Genomic DNA, 20,593 nt, shown 5'->3' on the forward strand with positions numbered 1-20,593 from the left:
TGAAAATATAATAGATTTCAGATTTATTTCTGCTCCACTGAAGAATAAAATAAAATGTCATCCAGCCACTGAGGCTCCCCACAGACGCACAATCAAAGCATCCCTGTGTCAAACGTGATTATTGTGTTATTGATGGATTCTTGGCTGACAATAACAAAGACAAAAATCAATCCGTTCGAAGTTGCCCGTGCACAGGAGAGCAATGTCAGAGTGGCTAATTTGTGAGTTTCTAAAGTCTCTGTGGATATTATCCAATGCCAACAATCTCCCTGCCTTCAGGTAGAAAACACACACACACGGCATGAGATGTGGAATCAGACCCCCGGTGTGCAGCAGTCCACCCCACCCTGCTCCCATGACCCCGTCTCTATAATTAAATGTCTCTGTTCTCCCATTTTCGCCGTCTCCTCTGTTTTTCTTTCATTCTGGACATAATTAGCATCAGACTTTATCTTTCCTTCTCCACCCTCACTCGCTTTCCATTTACCCACCAGTACCACCGCTGCCCCCTTGTCATCGTTCTGTCTTCCTTCAAACTCCCTCTGAGGTACTCAGATTCTTTAGTTAATGTTTGCCATTATAAGTCCTGCATTCAAAATGCTACTCATGTAAAAACACAGAGGCATCGTCAGCAAAATATACTTTAACGACCAAAAGGCAGATACTAATTCTGCAGTAAAAAGACTTATATATTCTTTTGTATGACATCATTCGGTTTTTAATATTGTCGCTCCAATGTGCAGGCAGCATTTTACTGTTGCAGCTTGTCAAGGTGGAGCTACTTTTAACCATTTTATATAAAGTCAGGAAGTTTAGTTTGGTGGTTCCAAAGGTTGGGGTCAAGGCCCTCCAAAGGGTCACAAGATAAATTTCAGGAGTCGCGAGATGATTAAGAGACAATAAAAAAAACATTTCTTATTCTGCATACATTTTTTGGCTTTTCGCTAATCTTTTTAGAGATTAGCTACTTACATTAAATTGATTGCTCCCTGACCTGAAGCATGTGGTTATTATTGTAACTGAAGCGCCACTGACCTCGATGAAGTACTTACGGTAACACAAACCATGAGCTTTCTCTAAACCTGACCGAGTTGTTCACTAAATAACAACCAAAACAACATCACATCATAGAACTGATTTATTTAGCCACAGCTACTTTATTTATAACAGTTTTAGAAGACACAAGGAATGCTGCTGTTGTGTCAAAGACGACGCTTCTTTGCATCACTCAAGAGTGTGTGAAGAAATTAAGTATCATGATATTTAATTTGGAGAATTAAAGGATGAAGTCACTCTTTGGAGGAACAGCTAACAACTCATAGGCCTCGAAAGCCTGACACTGGACCCCAGCTGGACATGACTTTCGGTGAGGTCATGGTTGGGAACTACTGGTTTATTATTGGATTTTATAAGATTATCATCTGTTTTTCAATGTAGAATCTTAACCTGCAAAGTAACTAGTACAATTTGGAGGAAAAGTATAAAGTAGGATGTAATGGAAATACTCAGGCAAAGACCAGTACTTATACACCACCACTGTCTGTCCCTGTCTACATCCTAGCTCCCCTTCTGTCTGTCTGACTGTCACATTCCAGCCGGGTTAATTGTCTTAAACTAAACTATGCAGCTACTTCAAACGCTGTGGAACAACAGAGGCCTCTTGACATGAGTTGCCCTCATCCTGCATGTCGCCCTGCCCCATCTCCATCCTGTCCTCCTGCTGCTTATGATTCTCTCATCAGAGTGACTAAGCCACTATGACACACACACACACAGCTCCCTGTCTACATCTACACCCCCACCCAAAACACCTGTGCTCCACACTGAGATCATCCACTGACAGCCCTAAACCCTGCGTCCACTCCCCAACTCTCACTTCCTTCTTCTTTACTCAGTCTCTCTCACAGCGCCTGCATCAACTTTACCCTTTTGCTCATTAATCTCAACTCGTTCTACCACCTTTCACCCCTCCCTTACATCAGACATCGCAACCCAGACCGACCGCCCTCACCCCCTCCAAACCCCCACCCCAAGGTAACTTCAGGAAATTACCTTGTCTAGCCACTGGATGCCTCACATCCACATCTGCACTTTCAGATGGAGCCATTATGAGTGAGAAACAAGTTTGGAAGTGGTGTGTGTGTGTGTTGTGTGTTGTCACAGAAGTCTCACTAAACAAATTGTCCCACAAGAATAGAAAAAGTAGGAAAATCACGGCAGGAATCTTATGTTTAAGGGGTCTACCCCACTTATAATACATCCATAATTAAAAGAAAGGTGCATACATTTTGCGTGACCTTATCAGAGATGGCAAGACACCAAAGCTTGATGGTGTTAAATTGGCGTGGGAGAGAGGTTGTGGGGAAATTACTGAAGAACAACAACAGACTGACAAATGCAGGTTGGCATGCCTCTGCTCGAGAAGTCCAAACGCAGCTCATCAACTCTGCTACCGGACCTCCAAGCAGAACAGCTGCAGCTGCTGTTCGTTCAAATTAGGCTGGAATAACGGTATACGTGCTATATATGACTGTGACATGGTTAAACATTTAAGGGAGAAAATAACATTTGTCATAAATGAACTGGTCAGTGTCTCCCTGCCTAAGAATTGGACCCTGTGAGACTTTGGCATTATATCTGAAAATCTGGTTACAATAAACGGTGGACTGGTGATGCAAGCAGCATGCAGAATTATTGTGAGGCAATGGAAGTGGGTCAAACCTCATTTTGAACACTGGACCGGTCTCAAGTCCAGCATAGCAAATGATGTTAGTTGTGTTCAGACTCTGTTCTGGGAAACATGGAGGTCATTCTTGGATCATATTAACAAAAGATAATTACGATGAACGCGTCTCCTTCGTGCCTGTTCTGTACACTCTGCCTGTCTGTCAATGCATTCTTATTGTTCATTTGTTTTTTTACTGATGTGAATATAGGGGTTGGAAAGGTACTTCCTAGAAAGTTTATATTTCTGTTGTGATAGGTCGGGGTACACATTTTTTTTGAGGTTTGGAACAACACTGACTGTATATTCTGTGCATTGGTGTTACAATTAGGATTATTCATAAATAAAAGATAAAAAAGAGTAGATATAATAGAGAATAGAGACAGAATGAACATAATACTTATGTAAACATAATAAAAATGAGAGTTACTGACTGTATCACCAGGCACTTGGATCAGAATGTGTGTTTTCCTTCAGTTTAGTCGCCACTTTGAGCTGAGCATGTGACTCCTACAGGTGTTTTCACTTGATGTGCCTGATTAGACCTCTGCTCAGGACAGTGTAGGTGTGCACAAACTGACATGTCTCTCACTCTCCTGTCAGTCTTGTTGCTCATGTTCAGATAAGTTGGAGATAAGTAACAACTTATACATGTGAAAAAACTGAGGAGGAACACACACTTGTACCAGCGAAGTGCTGGATTACAGGCTGATAGAGAAGAAGAATGGGAAAGCTGCATGCTCATAAACTGGCTAGAACATAAAGTTTTGTGACGTCACATACTTCCCTGCATTGCCTCACCCATCCTCACCCTGAGCAGAGGTCTAATCAGCTAGTAAGTGAACACACCTGTGTGTGTGTGTGTGTGTGTGTGTGCAGGGCCCTTAACAGAAACATCAGTATCAGTTAACGGCTGCAAGAGATGCAGTCAGTCTGTCTCCTTCATCCTTCAAAAGAGGTAGTTCGGTTAAGAAAAGCTTAAAGGTGATAGTTTGAACATCCTCCCTCAGACTTTGCTGTACAACCCTGATTTAAAAAAGGACACTGCTCAAAACTCGAGACCAGAAGTCAATATTATTATACATCTGAAGATGGACTGCCTTGGTTTTTGGTCGTCTGCACCATTTATTATCAAGCAAGAATTCCTGGTTTTTGTTTTTAGCAGTTTTACCTGCACCACCAAAGAGCCATCAGAGCCGTGCAGCACCTCCTTCCTTCTTTGCAAACTCGCCACGATGGCATGACGGTGACTTCCAAAATTGTTTTAACACGGAGGGAACATCAAACACTCAACTTCATTAAACTACATACCCTACGTGACAAGTCCAATGCTAATAAGGTCCACAGAAATGCCACACTTTGCACATTGTTTGAGTCAATAAATTCACCCAGTATATAGAGAGACAGACAAATAGATAGATAATTCACATAAATATTATTTTAAAATATACAATAAATTAGCATAAAGAGGATTAAATAGCTTTTCAGTAATCTGATATGACGGGTGGAGTTAAGAGAGAACCACAACCAGTAAAGCCATCAGACAGACAGAAACGAGAGCTCGGATTGTAATGTGATAGTGAGACACACTGATGTAAGTTAAGGATACTGTAAGGAAGGACGATGGGAATGACAGGAGCTGGAGAGACATCACGGGACAGGACTGAAATCACATTAAGGACTCTGGTTAGAGCATGTTTCACAATGTGACGGCTCAAAATGTTTGTGGTCGCTCCTGTGAAGCTTCGGCAATACAAGAAACCGCAGAGAGAAGGGGAGGATTTACGACTGCTACACTGTAACTGCTGTGCGATCCACAGGGACGTGATGTGGCTGAACATCACTGGAGGGCAGTGACACGGAGAACAAAAGCCTTACAACGAGCGATCTGAACAAGAGAGAGCGTTCGAGGGTGTGTGTGGGAGAGAGATGACGGATAAGAGACGCAGAGGAAGGAGGGTGAGGAGATACGACCAGAAGAGAAAGAGGTCGACGGCAAAGAAAGTCAACTGTTTGCTCTGATTACACCTGTGTGTACATTTTAAAGGCTGTACACCTGCGACTTCCATTCAATGACACACAATGACATTCAGAGACTGTAATTTCACAGTGATCATGTAAATGCCTCTTTTCTAATAAAGAGACTCCTACTCTCAATCCAATTTGCACACAAATGAAATCATTAAAACACGCCTCCCTTGAGACGTTTACCCCCGAGTTATTAACTTATCTCTAAAAAACACAAGCTCCAGATCCCGATGGAATTAACCTTCTTTGTGTTTTGTGTGTGTTTTGGGGAGTGAGAGAAAAGGTTATAGGGAGAAAAGTGTGTGTGTGTGTGTGTGTACGAGCCTGCAGGTTTATATGTACAGGCGATGGGAACAACAGTATCAGCGTACATGCAGGTATGCAAGGCTGCGTAGGAGAGTCAATTAGGGGACAAAGGAGAGGAGAGCACAAACGATGGGAGGAGAAAGAGTGAAAGAGAGACTCGCGAGAGAAAGAAAGCTCCAACTATGCTCCTCTCCTTTCGTTTCCCCTCACTGACTTCTCCCTGTTTCGGCTCCCACACAGCAGGAATGCACAGGTTACAGCCGTGTGTGTGTGTGTGTGTGTGTGTGTGTGTGTGTATGTGTGATGCTATAGAGAGTTTCTTTTGATCATTTTCAGTGCTGGAAAGTAACTAGCATGCAACATATTTAAGTGCAATTTTGAGGTACTTTACTTGAGCATCTCCACTTCATGCTACTTTGTACTTCTATATAATTTCATTTCAAAGTGAAATATTGTGGTTTTAACTCCACTGCATTTATCTGACAGCTACAGTTTGTCTTACTTTTAGATTTAGATTAGGTTAGCATAGCACAAAGACTGGAAACAGGGGGAAACAGCTAGTTTCCCCCTGTTTCCAGTCAACAGCTGTGTTGAAAGGTAACGAAATCCACCTTGCATGTGTAATACTCATTGATTAACATGATATATTTCATTTATTTATTCTGTGCAAAAACCAAAGCAAAACAATTTGACATTTGCCTAAACCCAAGCAACAAACGAACAAATGAGTACTAGCCAATCAGAGGCAGAGTACGGCTGGTCATCCCTTTGCCATTGTAGGATTTACACTAGCCACCCCAAAACCCCCTGAATAGAGGAGTTGTTGTGCTAAGCTAAGCTAACTAGCTGATGTCTGTAACCTTATATCAATCTATATCTTATATCTTTACAGACATTATCTCCTCTAATCTAACTCTCAAATAAGATTTACAATTGAGATTTTACATTTAACATAAGCCATTGAAACACAATTCATTTTTTCTTCTTTTCTTCCCAATTAATCATCTCGTGACCCCTCAGATTTATCTTGTGACCCACTAGAGGGGGCCCGACCCCAAGGTCAGAAACAACTGGATAAAATCACTGAACCATATTAAGTAATTATAATATCTCCACCTCAACCACCTACAGCAGTGAGATACCACTCGGAGTATGCACTGATGCTTCAGTATGAACAGTCTCAGGATACATAATAATAAATCAGTCATGGGGCCATATTTCTGCAAAACAAGTGCCTATACGTTTACCACTTTGACTTTTTTACATTATAGTATTGATACTTCTTATTTCATAAAAAAAGAAAACAACAGTAGAATAACAGTAGAGCAGACAGACAGAGATGAGAAGACTCAACCCACAGTACTTGAACATATTTGCATGACGGCCGTACTTTGCATGCTTAAGCTGCCTGAATTTCACTGAGGAGGAAGTGCTTTGTTCACCTAAATGCAAGCTTACGTAGAAAGCTTCAAACCGATTGGAAGAACCATCGGAGTCGTGCACTCTGGTTGAGATCCTATGTCCCGAGGTTTTCAGCAATCTGCCTCTGACACGTCTGCCGCCACCCCAACACAATAGAAGTGAAAAGAATGGTATTTGTGGTGCTCAAAGCATCAAAAAAATGACACACGAGAAACTCAACAACAAAGTGTCTTTTCAGAAACAATGTCGTGATTACTCTGGGTTCTCTACAGACCTCGACAATTATCATAGGGACTGTACCGTATTTCTTTCGTAAAACAGCAAATTGGTTCCAATGAAAACTGTCCACATTATCTAGAAAAGCTCAAGTGGATCCACTATTTGTTGAACTGAATATTATGGAATGCATCAGCATTCATTGTCTCGTGTTATTGTCCACCTGATGTCCAATATTGGTTCTCTTTTAGCTCTGTTTTGGTCTCTACCAGCTCTTGCGGTAAATATCTGGCTCTTTAGTTGCTCATTGCTCCACTGCGTTCACCAGTTGGTTGCTAAGTGTGTCTGCCTGACGGTTGGTGCTGAGCGGGTAGTATCCAGAGGGTATTTCAGAGCTTTTTTAATGAAAACAGCTGCCTGCTGATGCCGGAAACAATGTGGATGAGAGCAGAGTTTTACTTATTAGAGAGCATTTTTATATTTGTGTGTTATTATGTTCACCTAAGCAAAGGATCTCAGTGCTTTTCCAGCAGGAATCAAACTGAAGTCACTTGCTTTAACTCTACTTATTGTATATGATACATGCCTTAAACACTTCACTCCACCAGGACACCTGAGCTTCTTTATATTCAAAATACATAATATAATAATATGTAGCACTAACATTTTAGAAATTAGACTCTCACACTGAATGTATTTCTCTTCTTTGTGCTCTGAATATGCTGCTTGGCTTAGCGTTTGGTTCAGTTTGTGATAATACAAATATGGAGGACATATCTACCGTATGCAAACACTCACGATGCATTTACCAGGACTGACAAGTGATGAGGTAAGAGGAACAAAGTTGGCGTGCACTGAAAACTCAAACACACACATCTGAGCACACACTCTCAGCCCAGTGCGAGTCTTTCCCAGGAACAGTCAGCTATGGCCTCTGGCAGCGAACCTGACCGTGAGTGAGTTTTAACACCTGACATGAGGATTATAAACGGCGGGGACTTCACTCCATTCACTTCATGTTGAGTATCTCTATAGCACCTATCATACTATCATTTGTCACAAGCCGTTTGAACAAAGAGCCGGGCTTAAGCGGACGTTGATGAAGTAGCTCCAAGTGACAAAAGGTCAGGAAACATCAGCTTGAGTTCCCACAATGTCTGGTGAGCAGCGGTCCGATGCTGAGTCTATACCTTTAGAGGAATGAACACATCCACTGAAGCTTTCTGTACTATCACCACCTGGTCATTAGCACTGTGTACCTGCCAACTAGCCTTTCATTCATCCTCCTGATTCTTTCACTGACTTGTTCCCACTCCTGTCAGACAAACAGATTCATCGGGAACAAACTGAGCTTTCCCTTCTGGCAGTTTTCTCTGTTTCCCTTTGAGATCCAAACAGATTCAGCAGGGAAACCACCAACAGAGAAACGGCTTGAAGATATGACCTCACAGTTATGAAGTCTTTGAACTTTTCCCGTCTCCGCGGAGGCGCCGGAGCTAGAACATCCCAGACCGCTGAGTGTCTGTGAGTCTAATTCCAGGGTCAAAATGAAGCCACGTCCCTCAGATCATCTGTAAGGCTACCGATGTCCAGGAGGCAAAGCAAAATCTGGGTTTCACATCTGAAACCAGACAAGGAAACCAGCAGAGACGTGGTATCACATGCTTTGCCATTCTTGATTTCATATGGATTTAAGACAGCAACGTTTCCCAAAATGAGACATTTACTAGCAATGTGTGTGTGTTGCTCTGATGAATCTCCAGAAATATTAAAAAAAAACACATTTCTTTTAGAGGAATACTTAAAGAAATAGTTTTGCATTGAAAAAAATGGCAGCTGCAGCTCTAGCTACAGTTACTAGCTCGCTCTACGTGCACAGCCACGAGAGTGGTGCTGGACTTCTCTTCTTCTCTTGGCACGAAAACAAATGAGTGTATCATCCATAATATCTTTTAGTCTTTAAATACAGTCAATAAACGCAGGGTACATAATTTCTGCCCCTTGGGCTTTCTCAGTCAAAACAATAACAACAGACGGAGTTTGGTGGCATTGTGAAGTAGCATGGGATCATGGGAGTTGTTATCTTCATTGTTAAAAAAAACACAATTGGCAATGAAAATTAATAACCGTGCTCCACCATGAGTGAGCAATACAAACAATAGTAAACAATAGACTGGCTTGCTAGTTCACCAACTTCCTTCTTCACTCCCTGAAACATAATCTGGTGTTTCAACAGAAGTTATAACAACTACAAAGAGCAAAAGGGACATGACGCCATTGACAGGTGACCAAATTAAACGCACCATTACCTTGACTAGAATTATGTATTTCTCTGTGTTTGAATACTGATGGAAACATTTGGGATAATTTAAGAACACAACTCAACAAAATATATTAGAGAAAGACTTTAAAGTGTAATGTTGCATATTATACCCGTAAGAGGCTGTTATATGAGGACAGCCACAGTCAAGCGCACACATCCAGAAAACACGTTTGAAAATTGACTAAAAGCAGACAGATTTCCATCAGAGTGATAAGTATGTTGTTTAAGTATTGACTGCACTGCGCTGGTCAGACACATTTGCTAAAAAACCCTCACAAGGACCACTTGGGATGGAAATGATGCTCCACTTAATTCATTATGAGCCGTTAGTACAGATTGCAGACCTTTTGTCTATTTAGTTATTGAGGGTGGAATATTCCAAGACATTCTGAATCATAATGCCAAACATTAGCTCAAACATACATAATATTTATTACACACATGTATTAATACCACTATCTGTCCATGTACTGTGGTCTCTGATTGCCCAAAAAGCCCCACTAGTCCTTACGTAAATCCCCTCTTGCCCCAGACAGGGTGCTGGATCTTATGTTTGATGTTTGGGCTTGTTACAAATTCTCCTATAAAGATTATACATGAGACTCACATGTTACAGAGATGGAGCTCATTGTTTACAATACCGGCTGGTAAACACGGCCCGAGCTTTAACCAGAAAAATCACAGTGCTCACAGACTTACAGCAGCCTAACAGGGATGAAAACCTCCAGGCAATCACGACAAGATCATACGCAAAACAAACACAACATTACGAATTACAACTATGCTCACATTCATCAGCAAATACAGACACACACATAACTGCACACTGCTCCCTGAAGAGATTAGTGGGAAAAAGAGAGAAAGACTGAACAAGTGAGGGAGGGCAGGGAGCTCACCTTTCCTCATAATGACTACGCTCACCTGTTCATCTCCTCACCTGGGGCAGGGGGATCACTCTCCCTCCCGCCCCGCCCTCCACCCTCCACCCTCCACCTCCCAGAGATGGCCAGATAAAGCAAGTCTTTCAGCCCAAAACACCCTGACGCTGCCCCTGTGTGTCCCAGCTCTCTCTCTCTCTTTCCCCCTGCAGCCCAGCCCGCCATGCGGCCCGGCCCAGAAACTGATCCAGGTAGCTTTTCTGACGGAGAACTTTCTCACACTCGCGCCTGCCAATCACACACCTCCCCGATGCACAGGAGGAGAAAAAACACGCACATGCAAGGACAGTGTGACACACACGCAGCGCGAATACAGCACACACACAGAAACGCACACAGACTGTACACAGATAAGGGATGATAATTGGCTTTGGGACAGAGAGTCTCACAGGTAAATGGGCTGATACTAATCAAGAAGAAGAAACCTAAGACAACCATGTGTTACATTCTTGTGTGTGTATGCATGCGTGGAAGCACCTATGTGTGCTCAGCTCAGTGTGCATATATCAGGTGTGTGTGTGTGTGTGTGTGTGTGTGTGTGTGTGTGTGTGTGCGCGCGCCTGAAGCTTCGGCCTGGGTTTTGTATTAGAAACATTTTTACGACACAATATGAATAGAATTAGAGCAACAAGGCCTTTTGCTGCCATTTCTGTAATACTTTCATTATGAGAAGGAAGTCAACCATGCTGAGAGCGATCAAAGGCAAAAAAAAAAGAAAGAAAAAAGAAAGAAAGACTGCAGGATTGCTTTCACTGCCAGAGAAAAAGCTAAGAGACAAACAAAACCTCTGCAATCCATAGAAAAATTGTGACTCACTCCATTTTAGAAGGATTCTCTCAAGCTCTTGCTTCATTGATAAACAAGCAATAATTGCTGAAATGAAAAGGACAAAAGCAACTAATGCACAATGATGCAGGGATGGTGTCACTCACTGCTTTTATTGCTTCTCACTTTTCTACCCTTGTAAGGATTTCAGAGCTCAAAGCAAACAAAACAATGTGAAATGAACAGAAATATATACTAGGACTGCAACTTCTTTTCATAACCCTTTCATTTGCTAATTATTGATTAATCTCTTGGTACATAAAATGTCAGAAAATTATGATTGATTTCTTCAAATTCCTTGTTTTGTTCCAACAAAGGTCCAAAAACACAAAAAAATGTTAATTAGTGTCATAAAAAACTCAGCAAATCACCAAATATTCATATTTTAGAGGCTAAAAGCCTCTAAATATATTGAGCATGCATGCTGCATTTTTGCCAAAAATTGTTTTAAACGATCGGCCATCATCAGAAGAGTTGCCAGTTAGTTTTCAGCTGATCAACTAATGGCTAATGGTTTCATGAAAATGTGCGTGATGAAAAACTCCTTCATCCTTTCTTGCTAATGTTTGTTTCTCTGGTTTCTTCTGCATAACCGAGGAAAAAGTGAAGAAAGAGAGAGAGAGAGGACTGGAGGAGGAGAGGGAAAGTTGGATTGAATAATCGATATCTCTTCTCAGCCACACTTGCCTACTGTTGTGCTAATGGCAGATTAATTGGTCTGCTCGTTAATGAGGACACGAGATGGAGCAGGCGGCAGTGTGATGTTTGATTGTGACGCAGATTGCTCGATACGCCCTGAACAAAGCAATGAAAAGTCTAAAAGTTTTTAACTTACGTACAGAAAGTTTGGGAAGGAAAAGATGTGACTCTGAGGAGATCAGAATGGAAAACAGTAAGCAGCAAACTACAGCTGAGGTACTGAAATATAGTGATAGTGGAGTAATTTCATTTATCACTGTGATCATCACATCACAGAATTTCTTGTAACATACTGATAAACACATCTTGGTGCCAGTGGTGCAGGAAGTAGTCATATTCTTCACTTCAGTAAAATCACTAATACTCTGATGCAATAAAAAGTCCTGCATGGAAAATGATTCTTCAGGAAAATGTACTTTCATAATGCTTGTTTTGTCCAACCAATAGTCGGCTTCATTTGAGAAGCTGGAACCATGAAATAATTATTAAAAGTCTAAAATGATTATCAAAATAGCTGCCACTAGTCTTCTGTTCAAGTTTAATTTAAAACAAAGCATCATATTTCAGAATGTATGTAAAATCTCAATCTGTAAAGAAACTACTTACTAAAGCTGCCCGCTGAATGCAGCCGAATAAAAAGTACAGCACTTCCCTCAAAATGTAGTGACAAGTATTTGCATGTAAATAAAACACTCAAGTAAAATACAAGTAGGCCTAGCTCAGATTTGTACTTGAGTACAGAACTTTATGGCCTCAGAGTGAATGCAAGCTGTGAGCAGTTTGATCAAGTTACTTTTCCTGCTAAAACTGTTTCATTTGAACAACTTAAAGGAGCTAAAAAGTACAATTTCTACAAGAATGATGTGTGAAATTTGACTTTCTATTACCAGGCAGTCCAATGTGATGGACAGTGACTTCTCCATCACACAGGGAAAATTCCCCAACAGATTGTGAGATACTCTGTAGGTTTTTTTTAAGGTGGTCTGGTCTTTTCTTTTCTTTTTTACTTGAAAGACTGAAAAGCTGCAGAAGCAGGTGAGTCTGAACTCTGACTGTCATTGTTATTCCAGTCTAGTCTCAGTTTGAGTGTATTGTTGTACTTCAAGCTTAGCCTGTTCCCTTGGTAACCATACTGATAACCAGCACTGCCCCTGTACTTACTGGCCAAGCGTATTTGAAGGGAATGACAATGTGTCCATTAGTCCCATCCTCTCCTCCTCCTCCTCCTCCATCATGTCCTCGGTGGCGGAGCGACTGGGAGTTTCCACCCAGGATCCCTGTGGTGCCCGACCCAAAGGTGCAGGCTCCAGTTGGGACGACCCGGGCCTGGTACTCCTTGAGGCAGGCTTGGAAGAAAGTGTCACATTGGTCCCTTGCTGAGCAGCGCTGCCCCCCGCTGGCCTGGAGGTCGCAACAGTCTCCGGTCTGCAGAAGTCCGTGCGGGTTCTGGAAGTGACGGATCTGCAGCTCGAACATCCCGACAGCACACACAGCCTGAATCCAGAGAGTGAGGAGAGGGGAGATTTAAGGGGTGGGAGGGAGAGAGTTACATTAATATTTTATCTGTTGGATGGAAAGACGAGCATGCAAGTTCTTACAATCTTACACTTCTGACACTTCGAGTGTGCCATTTTAAAAATGGCTGCCTTGATGGTGGAGGAGGTTGTGGCTACATGAGACTGTTCATAGATGGTGGTGATTTTATCATCTATGTTGTTTAAACTGAGAAGATACTTGAGTTTTGCTGCTTCGGAAAGTAAATAGTAGTAGTAGTAGATATCAATTAGGCTTGGAAAGTGGACAGAGAGCATTTCAGTTGAAAGACGCCTTGTGCCAGTGAGAAATGAAAGCTGAAAGAACAGATGAAAATTTGGATGGAGATTCACGTCTCTGAAGGACAAACACACACACACACACACACACACACACACACACACACAAAGAAGTTCTTCAGAAATGGTGTAACATTCTGGAAAATATTCCAATACTTCAATATAAAGTTTCAGCAGAGGTTTCAGAAAATCACTGCATCCGGTAAAGACATAACCATAAATTGTCATTTTAATATATTGGGTTTGGTATAGATTTAACAAGCGTGATATAACGTGTTCATTAGTGAGATGCTGGATGGCAGATTTTCCAGAAGTAGTCCAGAGTAGTTTCCCCTGTTTCCAGTCTTTATGCTAAACTAAGTTTACTGGCTGCTGGTGGTAGCTAATAAAGGCATTTCCCAAAATGTCAAACTATTCCACTAGCTTTGGTGTTTTCAATATATGGAGGCTGTTTTGCTGTAATGACTCATACTGCTGCCAGGTTGTGTCTGAAATTAAACATTTAGACCACAAAAATTGCAACCTGAGAAAGGAACCAGAAATCGTTCATACTGTTTGTCACTTGTGCTCAATTTAGACAAGAGGTGAGACAGATAGCAGGTAGGAATTATACCTGATAAAAACATCAGCTAGGTAGCATAAGCACCAGTGGATTCCTGTTAGGTAAAGTGTCGTTGAAAAGATTGAAGTAAGTTTGAGAGTGGACCATCATGTTTCCTCCAATGTGGGGTCTTCCATATCATCTGTCTAACAGTATGTTATGTCTTCTTTCTCTCTTTATGCTTCCTGTTGTTGTCACCACCACTCCCTTCTTATTTCTCACTCTCTCTTCCCAGGGGACAATGACACTGAGAACCTGCTCACACTCCTCCTCCTCCTCCTCCTCCTCCTCCCTTCTTTCTCTATCTGGGAACAAGCCTTAATGCTCCTGTCATTTCTCTTTCTGTGGCCATCAGCTCTTTTCTGCATTGTTGCCATTCTCCTTTTCATCTACAGCCCTCTTTATTCTCTGCGTTCCCTCCCTGTTTAAAGATGGGTGGCGGAGACACACATGCAGACACAGTTAACAAGACCCCCTGAGAGTCTCAGAGCACCGGGGTCAGGTGTGTGTGTGTTTGTGTGCGTGTGTGTCTGTATGTCACTGTGGCAGAATGAAACAATGGGTTTGGCATCTTCCAACAACTGCAAACACAAAAACTAAAGCCACTGTTATCTCAGTGTGACGTGAAACCTCCACCGATGAATAAATCTGAATAATTCACAGCTCTTTTTGCCATTTTTGCACAAACACTGAACTTAATGATCGCTCATTAAGTCCAAGAATCAGAATCATGTATCGCCAGTGGTGTTGAACACTTGATCATGGGAGAAATCGCCACGACCAGCATGTTTGTCATGTGTCCGCTGCCTTAGCCGAGCTGCCCAACACTGAGCCAGAATCTCAGTCGCCCCATTGTGTTTGGCTGCGTGTCCCTCTCCTGCCCCCGTCCCTGAGCTGAGAGGGGGTGAGGTGGGAGGGGTCAGGGGGGTGGAGGGGGAGGTGGGGTGAACTCGCCTACATCAAAAGGCTTGCGGAGATACAGTGGCGCTCATCACTCTACATCCTCCTTTCTTCCTCTCCTCCTCTCGCTGCCCGGGCCATTCCCTGCATACCAGCATTTCAGCGCTCAGACCAACCAGAGAGAGACAGACAGTCACAGAGAGAGACAGAGAGACAGACAGAGAGAGAGAGAGACCAAGCTGAGGCTCAGACCGTCTCTGCAGGAGAGCTTTGGCAGTTAAAGGATCACTACACCCAAAACTCATGGTGGCACACAACAAGGCCTCTCCATCTGGAAAGACTTCATGGGTCAGTACATGAACTCTGTTTCACTGTGGAGGGCAGAGACTGTTATAAGGTGGAAAAAGGCTTAAAGGAAGAGTTCAACCCCATAAAAACACAATAATAAAGCACAATTTTCCCTCTTAAACAAAGTGCTGACATTCAGATGAGTCAGCTGAGCCAGTCAGTTCACATCAACAACCGTTAAATGGCACAAAGCAAACACAATTACAATAAAATAAATTGAAACTAAATAATTCAATGTTACGTATGGACGATATGTTTCAAATATCAGATGTTGAATGTTCTAATATGAAAGGGTTACTCACAATAAATACCAGAGCATTCTGTGAACAGTTTAATTGAGTTTCTAGATATCTGTGCTTTCAAATATGAGTTTGGTGGCACTTCGAAAGCCATTGTAGAGCTTAAACAATTAGTCAATGAAATGATTATTGGATGAGCAGAAACTTTATGGGCAACAATTCTGAAAACCAATTAATCATTTGAACACATTTTTAATAGAGAAATGGCGAAACTTTTGCAGGTTCCAGCCTCTCAACTGGGAAGACTTCCTGTTACTCTTTGTCTTATATGATAATACACTGAACATCTTTATGTTTTGAATTGTTTTTCAGACAAAACAAGCATTTCATAGAGGTCATATTTTATACCAAATAGACCTAATAATGAAGTGTTTATCTTATTCACTGATAATGAATGTGTACAGACCTACAGTACACAGTAACACTGATCTTCAGCCACTATCTCAGCACCTCAGCAAATCACATTGAATCTATTGAACTTAGAAGATGTATAACAGGTTTTTCTTTTTTCATTTTTGGCTTTACGTTCCTTTTAAAACCAAAATTGACTTCCACATGATTTTTTTTAGAGGAAATAGATTTTCTTCAGTTCTCTTTAGCTGGAAATCATTTGCATCTTAAGACTGTGACAAATATACAGCCTCTGCCTCGTGTGAAACAGCTTCTGCCTGTGATGATAAAGTGGAAACTAATCTAAATTTTTAAAACCCAGCTTCAATTCTTCCTTTTGGAAACTGAAAATGGTTTTGCAAAGCTGAAAATCACATTGTAACAGTATTCCCAAGGCTCCCACTACACTGCAGTGTGAGCTTTGAGAACAATAAAACTGGACAATAGGCAACGTGTAGTGACTGCTGGAGAGTCAATTATGAGCTTCACTTATGAATCGCAGGTCTGGGTGTGTCCTTGTGAACATGGTCTCCTGTCTTCTGCATTAATAATAGTCACCAGCAGCAGCGGAGGATCCTGACAGTGTGTTTCACACTGCAGTGCAGGCAGAGAATGGAGGGAGTGGAGTGTGTTGATCTTCAGCTGTGAAGGGGTTGCAGAGGTGCAGAGAGAGACATGCAGAGCTGCCCGAACGTTCAACATTCACACGCCCCGGAGTTTATTCGGCTGTGGCCCCGGGCTCCACACACACCCAAGACACAGATGCTGGATGTGAGCTCAGTGTTTAGAAAAATGCACACACAGACACACACACACACACACACACACACACACACACACACACGCTCACGTACACACTCTGGAGCACCTCTGGGCTTGTTCATGCTACTGCTGGGTCCTGTCACACATCACAGGCATCCTGGCAGCTGCTTGACAGCTCACAGGGCAAAAAAGGGGAAAAAATTGTGGTTTTGCACCTTCATGCTCAATATTTTGTTGGCTTAAAATCCAATGTTCCATGCCAAAATAATGCCCATAATGCTGTAAACTGCTTGTCTGAATCATTCATACAAATTATCACAGTGACTATTGAGCTCTTCTGTCATCTGCAAAGCACTATAACACACAAAGGAGAGTCTGCATCCATGCAGCCATGAGGCATAAAGACAGAGGGGGTAGGAAACATAGTGGCTAGTAATTGTAATGTAACAAATAAATAAATAAATGGGCAATGAACCAGCAGGCAAACCTGCTAAAAATGGAGATGCATGATTCCTTCATTAACCAGGGGACAAGGAGAGGAGTGAACAGAGGGTGTGCGGTGGTGTTACTTAAGGTGAAATTTATCCCTCACAGCCCCTCAAAAATAATTTAGGGGTTTTATTTACAGCTGAAGTCCCACAAATAAATCATATGCAGCAGCTGTAATCTTTTACTATGCTTGATTTCTGTGTTGTCATTATACTCTTTGTTTAGGATCTAAATAGTGACATAATAAACAGTGACTTCTTTAAGATGCTTTAAAACGTGATTTCGCCGTAATACTCATTGCCGACACATGTTTCGCTGAGATATTTGCAGCTTGCGCTTTTCAAACAGGATTACAGTAGTTCTCTGTTGCGTGGGATATTAGACACCAGCGGGCTGAAACAACAGGTGGGCACAGCGCCATGTAGGAGCAGAATGAGGGCAGCACAACGAGGGAAGGGACAGTGCGTGTGGACTCCATTATTGACTGTTGTCACGCAGCTGTGATGAGGAAGGCAGGCTAAACCACAATTAAAAGTCAGCTTCGGGGGTTAAAGGGAATGCCGCTCGAAATAGCACTTAATCGGTGGCTTACCTGCGGTTGTATCGTGAGCGCGACGAGAAAAATCAAAGTCCGCTGCAGGTGGAGGTGTCCCCGGTGTCGCTCACTCTTCATGCCTGGCTGCCCGGTGATCTTTCCGCTGCCGTTTGGGGGACCGAGCCGAGTTACCCTGTGCGCTCTTGTGCTCTCCATCCCTGCGTCAAGGGATTGGGGACCGTGTTGTGCGCTTTGGCGGTGCGTGGTGTCCCCCTCCTCCTCCTCCTCCTCCCTCGCTGTGTCCCTCCGTCCGCCCAGCTCTCCTCCTCTCCGGTCTTAAACCCTGGAACTCCCGCAGAGCCACTTCATCGCGTCCAGGTCAGAGAAACCATAACTACCTCTGTCTCCGCTTGGATTTATCCCCCACCCACACCCACACGCGCGCGCACACACACCTGATCGCCCCCTTGCCGCTGTTCCCAGGGTGGATTTCCACTGGGATCGACACATGCACGGAAACACGCACATGCACGGCACATAAACACAGTCCCCTTGCGCCGTATTCCTCCCACCACCTGCGTTAAGAGGCTTTAAAGGTCCAATCTGCTGGCTCGCTTGACTTGAACTCTCATCCCAATTAGCTGACACACTCTCGTTCTTCTTCTTCTCTCTCCTTAAGCCCGATCCACGAACAAAAAACAAAACAAAACAAAAAAACAACAATTCAAAAACATCTAAATTGATCCTTTTTCGCGATTAATGTGTTCGCGAAGCAGCCGCCGAAGTTGCGTCTTTCCAGCGGAATGATTTCACTTTGCGCTCTTCTCATCCAAGCGGCTGGTTGGTCTCATGTAAACCCGATACCAAACCCGGCGGCGACAGAGTGTGTGTGGGAAACAATGAGAGAGAGAGGGAGAGCATGGAGGGTGTGTCCTGAGGCAGGGAATATCCGTCTTTCAGCTCTTGTCCGGATGGTTCCCAGTGCGCACCAATGCTCGCATCCTTTTCTGGTTTGAGCAACCTGCAGACGGGCCGAAAACTTTTTTCTAAGCACGTCACATTTACGCGTGGGATTATTCAGAATGGGATTCAGTTCTCATCTCTGTGTGTTCAGTTTCCTTTCTACCACTTGTGCCACCTCACTGGTTCCTCTCCCCCAGCTTCAGGCCTCTGCTCACTTCAAAGCTCCGCCGCGCCAATTAACGTGTTTTTCAGTTTTGCTCGGGTGGCCTCTGAATGGGAAAGTTTCTATGAGCGTCTGAAGCTGGTGTCTTGCATGATTAAAATGCGCACTACACAAACAGAACGTATACTGACATAAAAAAAGCAAGAAAACCACGCGTTATCAGCTATTGCGCACGGCCTTGCCACACGTGGCGCAAGAGCCTAAACCTGCAAACTGATTTCTTATGAAATGTGATCTTCATGCCCACATTAAGCTTGTTACGACAGCTGCCAGCCTGTATGCTGAAAGCACATGCCGCCGCCCACTGATGCCGTCGGCTGCGAATAGTACCCGGGTCAGCGCATAAATATAAAGGAGAATTGTAGGGTGTTGTAGGCATCTTTTTGAATATTGGCACCGGTAACATGGCATATTTTCCACATCTGACTTCCAGTGCTCGTCCTGTTGGGTCCAAGACCTCCACACAATGTACCTTCTTCATCTGGGCGGAAATATAATGAGATTCTGCCTCCCTCCTCCTCCTCCTCCTCCGTCTTAAGGCCTATCACAGTCTTGTTGCTCAAGAGCTTCCCTGACAACCGCTGGTGTTTCCGCGGCCTGGCGCTCTGCAGTGACCCCGGAGCAGAACAGTGGGCTCTTGAGGAGCAGAGGGTTGATTTGCATAGAGGAGCAGTGACCTCCAAACACGAGCTGAATTCTAAAAGACCATTCGGAAGCACACAGACATCTCAGGGTCTGCTCAGAGGCCGCTGCGGTTTTCTCACCTGAGGAAAAGTCACCCGCGTACAGCAACCTCTGCGCTCTGTGGGTCCAGTTACCTCAACGGAAGTCTCGTGTGTTGTGTATTTGGCACCATCTAATGGCCACATGTGTGTTTGGGGTAGAAATTTAAAACGCATGACTTATTGATCACTATGAAAGTCTACAGATGTCTGATCAGTGCGTGACACACTAGTTTTCCAAAATTTCTCAATGATAGTTTAGCTCCTTTTGCTCTAAAAACATAAATGTATTTCCCAGACTTTGATTCTAGCTGCTCCTCCGCTGTGTTTTCTATTTCTACTGTAAACTGTCAAATGCATACCAAACCTGTTAGAGAGGAATCCTTTAAAAACACAATCCTCATCTTCTTACCCATTAACTTGTTGAAATCACTTAATTCTGACAATATGTCTGTCTTATGTATGGGCTTCTCCCTCTTTGAAGTTATGGTGTTAAAACTGAGGGTATTGGCATGTTTATTGACATGCTTTTTCAGATGGGAGTATTTCAGATGTTGACATTCTAAATTTTATACACATTTGCCCAAAATTCAGAGTGGTATATTTGGCAAAGTTCTGAATCTTTGAACAATGTTTAGCCACACAGCCCAAGTTTATATGATGACGGCCCACTGGTTGGTTAGTGGGGATTAATGGGTTAAAAAAAGTGGCCATTTCTGGCACAAATGTTGACCCTTCAGAAGTGGCACAAAGTGCTTTAAAAGTGAAGTACATCCGTCCATACACACGACACAGTCCCCTAAATATCAAAGGGAGCCACTGAATGCAAATGTGCACCATCACACACTGAGGTTATCCTATGCATCATTTTTGATCTGACAGACACAACTTCCTCACATAACCCACCGGATAAGTTGCCTTTCAGTGCCTGCAACTGAAAGATCACTGTGCTGGGGAAAGGGAAGGCGCTATCGGCATGTTGCCAAGAGAATGCGAGACACACACACACACACACTCATTCACACATGGCGCCCCGGTGGCTAAGGT

At 43.0% G+C, this 20,593-nt stretch overlaps 1 protein-coding gene across 1 annotated transcript in view; it reads right to left on the reverse strand.

Moving 5' to 3' along the window:
• Nucleotides 1-18,501, reverse strand: part of LOC121608908 (protein jagged-1b) — a 47,042-nt gene extending 28,541 nt beyond the window's left edge. The window contains exons 1-2 of the mRNA XM_041940335.1: nt 17,696-18,501; nt 12,644-12,976 (exon numbers count right to left, since the gene is read on the reverse strand). Of these exons, the coding sequence (XP_041796269.1) occupies nt 12,644-12,976; nt 17,696-17,854 (492 nt within the window). The 5' untranslated portion in view covers nt 17,855-18,501. The remainder of the gene's footprint in view (nt 1-12,643; nt 12,977-17,695) is intronic.
• Nucleotides 18,502-20,593: the final 2,092 nt, after the last annotated feature.

Source organism: Chelmon rostratus, chromosome 7 (assembly GCF_017976325.1).
Source record: "Chelmon rostratus isolate fCheRos1 chromosome 7, fCheRos1.pri, whole genome shotgun sequence".
NCBI lineage: Eukaryota > Metazoa > Chordata > Actinopteri > Chaetodontiformes > Chaetodontidae > Chelmon > Chelmon rostratus.